At 41.5% G+C, this 3936-nt stretch overlaps 1 protein-coding gene across 1 annotated transcript; it reads left to right on the forward strand.

The window, feature by feature from the left end:
- Positions 1-1760: 1760 nt before the first annotated feature.
- Positions 1761-2685, forward strand: LOC119569994 (general transcription factor II-I repeat domain-containing protein 2-like). Its single transcript, XM_037917921.1, has 3 exons — positions 1761-2128; positions 2179-2376; positions 2478-2685. Exons 1-3 carry the CDS (start codon positions 1761-1763, stop codon positions 2683-2685), a joined length of 774 nt encoding a protein of 257 aa, XP_037773849.1.
- The last annotated feature ends 1251 nt before the right edge of the window (positions 2686-3936 follow it).

Genomic DNA, 3936 nt, shown 5'->3' on the forward strand with positions numbered 1-3936 from the left:
TGAGTAGGCCATATCGCCATGTCATGTCGTAGGCTTTTTCTATATCTAAAAATACTGATATCAAAAAATCTTTTTTGGCAATGGCATCTTGCATATGAATGTCCAGCTTTACGAGTTGGTCGAGAGTTTGGCGTCCCTTGCGGAAGCCGCACTGCTCGTCAACTAGCAAATTACTGGAATTTAAAAAATGCAATAGCCTACTGTTAACAATTAGTTCCATGACCTTGGATAAGCAACTTGTCAATGCAATTGGGCGGTAGGAGATGGCAAGTCTGGGATTACCCCCTCCTTTCAATATGGGAATGATGTGGGCGAAGTGCCATGAGTTTGGAAAAGTGTGTTTTTTCCAGATTTCATTGTACACTTCTAGCAACTTAATCATGTCATCATGATTAAGATGCTTCATCATCTCATATCGAATCTTATCAGGGCCTGGGGATGTTCCTCTACAGCAGGGGTGTCAAACTTACAGCCCGCTGGCCAAATCAGGCCCGCGAACGGGTTTAATCCGGCCCGCGAGATGATTTGAAGTTAAAATTAGCTGCAAATTTTCAATGAAAGAAACTGCTGTTTTGAATGTGTCCACTGGATGGCGCAATAGCAATTATGTTAACCCTTTCCTGCCTGGGAAAATGAAAAAAAATGGGGAAAATGCTATGCTCATTTTCTATGTTTTTTTGTGAAATGTCTATACACATAGATGGCTCTGCTAGTGCTTACCCACAAAGGAGCCACTTAGTAGACTTTGTGACCGTACCTAATTTCCCCATTCCTTAAAGTGGCGGGAAAAACGTATTTTTACAAATGCTATGAATATTTATGATGTAATTTTTATTATAAACATGATAATTTTTATAATGTTATAAACATTCGCAACAGCAAAATAAGATAACGTGAAATATTTTCGTAAATCAAGGAAAAGGGCAAACGGGCGTGACAGGCAATACTCGTAATTGGCTCATTGGTGATTTAGTACAAGTGTCGCCATCTTTGTTAAAAAACAATCAAACAAGTAAACACATTGTTTATACATTGTTTATACTGACAGGTGGCCTGGAGCTAGCTGCCATACGTCTTCTACTTTGAACATTACACGCTTTGGCACCCTCATTGCCCCAAAATGTCTCTGTCAAAAAAGAGAAAAGTGGACACAGAGTGCAGAGTTTTCCAAGAAAAATGGTCATTATCCTATTTATTCACAGAAGTGAATGGGAAACCTGTGTGTTTGGTATGTTCACAGCAGGTTTCAGTGCTGAAAGAATATAACCTTCGACGCCACAATGAGGCTCTTCATGCCGAAAAATACAAAAACTTGCAAGGGCAGCAGAGACTAGAGAAGGTAAATGAACTTTTGACGGCTCTGAAGAAGCAGCAGTCTGTGTTTTCTCATAGCCGAGAAAAAATTGATGCTGTAGTGAAAGCCAGCTACCTTATTGCTAATGAAATTGCACTGGCTTCAAACCATATAGTGAGGGTGAATTTGTGAAGACATGCATGCTGAAGGCTGCAGAGACTGTGTGCACTGAAAAGCGTCAGGATTTTGCAAATATCAACCTGACAATAAACACAGTTGCAGACAGGATTTCTGATCTTGCGGAGGATTTGGACAGCCAATTGAAGCGCAAAGTAAAGTCATTTATTGCGTTTTCAGTTGCAGTCGCTGAAGCACGGACATTACAGATGTTGCGTAACTGGCGATATTCATCCGCGGAGTTGATGACACTTTGACCGTCACCGAGGAGTTCGTGGAGTTGGTGCCAATGACGGACACCACAACCGCAGCTGATATTTTCATCGCTCTCGTCGGAACGCTGGACAGGGTTGGAGTGGACTGGTCTCACGATGTCAGCCTGGCTACAGATGGTGCACCTTCATTAAACAGGAGAAAAGCAGGTGTTGGGACAAAATTCAGAGTGAAGGTGCAGGCTACAAATGGAGGACATGATTTTTGGACTTTTCATTGTATTTTGCATCAGGAGGCATTGTGTTGCAAGTTATTGAAGATGAATAATGTCATGGAGGTGGTCGTCCGAACCGTAAATTTCATCCGATCCAGAGGCCTGAATCATCGTCAGTTTGACAGCCTTCTCAGAGAGAACACAACTATGGCCTGCCATACCACACCGAGGTAAGATGGTTAAGTCAAGGTGCTGTGCTGAGGCGCTTCTTTGATTTAAGAGGGGAAATCAAACAGTTCATGGAAAAAAAGGGCAAACCAGTATTAGAATTTAAGTCAACAGAATGGATGCAGGACCTTGCATTTATGGTGGATGTTACAGAACACCTGAATAACTTGAACAACATGCTGCAAGGGCACAGCAAAGTTGCCACGCAGTACTATGACAGCATATGTGCGTTCAAATTGAAGCTGTCATTGTGGGAGACACAACTTGCGGGTGGTGATGCTGCTCACTTTCCTTGTCTGAAAGATGTGTGCGCGACCCAACATGCCGCAATTTTTTTTGCTCGCAATTCAGCGTGTATGCCTCTGATCTGCCCATCAACTTCCAACTAGAAATAATAGACTTGCAGTGTGACTCAGATTTGAAGGGCAAGTTGGCCGCAGCTGGCTTGGATACGTTTTACCAGCATCTCTTGCCAGGTTACCCCAACTTGACAGCCCTTGCTGAAAAGTGTTGTGCATGTTTGGAACCACATATCTTTGTGAGCAAGTATTCTCTGTAATGAACATCAACAAAACAAAGCTGCGCTCAAGGCTCACGCACAAGCACTTGAATGACATTCTGAAACTGGCTGCCACTCAGGATGTTAAGCCTAATATTGATGCACTTGTGAAAGCTAAAAGATGCCAGGTTTCAGGAGTAAAATAAACAGTGGGTAATCCCACTTAAAATGCTGCATGAGAGACTTATGCACCCTGATAAAGTTCCGTGAAAAAATGTAAAAATGTCAGTCACTTCAGTTCATAAGTTTGGTTTGTTGAAATTGTTCATGCATTGCACAGCTTTTATAATTCTATCAATAAATAGTGTAGCCTACAAGGCAGGGAGTAACTCAACCCTCCTGAATAGTTTTTCCTCAGTTTGTATGGTGTGGTGAGTTGAAGTGTAACTTCCAATCACTGAGGAATATTTCTTAAAATTGCACCATTTTTTTCCTCAGAATTTTCAAACTAATTTGAAGTGTTTTGTAAAGAGCATTATTTGTGATGTGTTCAGAATGTACCAAAGTAAAACAAAGGAAACACAACTGAAGTTGTCATTATTCTTAAGTTATGCCATGATTTTACCGGTCGGCCTACTTAGGAATAGATTTTCCCCTATGTGGCCCCTGAGCTAAAATAAGTTTGACACTCCTGCTCTACAGGCTTCTAGGGCTCGGACAAGCTCATCCATTGTAAGATTTTTATTGTAATCAAAGCCATCTCCTGTGGCAAAGTGAATTGGTTGCAGCTCAGCCTCTTCCTTGATGGTCAGGAAGGTGGGATGGTAATTAGCTGAGCTGCTCGTATGAGAGAACTGCCTGGCGAGTGCATAGCAATGTCTCTAGATGAATCGAAATTGTTACCCTCGTGAATGATGTTGTTGATTGTAAAATATGATTTTTTTTTATTGATTTTATTGATAGTGGACCAAACCTCTGATATTTTTGTATTGCTGTTTATTGTAGAGACAAAGCTCCGCCAGCAGTCTCTTTTTGCTTGTCTTATTACTCTACGAGCCCTAGCTCTTGCTAGTTTGTAATTGCAAAAGTTCTCATTTGTGATGTTATTTTTGAAAAACCTGTAGGCCTTATTGCGTCGGCATAGTGCCCTGCGGCTATCTTGTGTCCACTATGGAACTCTATGCTTAACGCTATCTGTCGAAGTTTTAGGAATGGATAGCAATGCTGCTTCTATAATCGAATTCTGAATATTGTTTACTTTATCATCAATGGTTTCTCCAACAAGTTCGAGCTACGCCCTTGTGAATGGCG

This window comes from Penaeus monodon, unplaced genomic scaffold (assembly GCF_015228065.2).
Source record: "Penaeus monodon isolate SGIC_2016 unplaced genomic scaffold, NSTDA_Pmon_1 PmonScaffold_20664, whole genome shotgun sequence".
Taxonomy (NCBI): Eukaryota; Metazoa; Arthropoda; class Malacostraca; order Decapoda; family Penaeidae; genus Penaeus; species Penaeus monodon.

Bases quoted from the DNA above. Each gene is read 5' to 3' on its own strand.
- LOC119569994 (XM_037917921.1), top strand. From the start codon at position 1,761: ATGACGGACACCACAACCGCAGCTGATATTTTCATCGCTCTCGTCGGA. The intron at 2,129-2,178 runs GTAAGATGGTTA...CTTTGATTTAAG, and splicing joins GCCTGCCATACCACACCGAG to AGGGGAAATCAAACAGTTCA. The intron at 2,377-2,477 runs GTGGGAGACACA...CTCGCAATTCAG, and splicing joins TTCAAATTGAAGCTGTCATT to CGTGTATGCCTCTGATCTGC.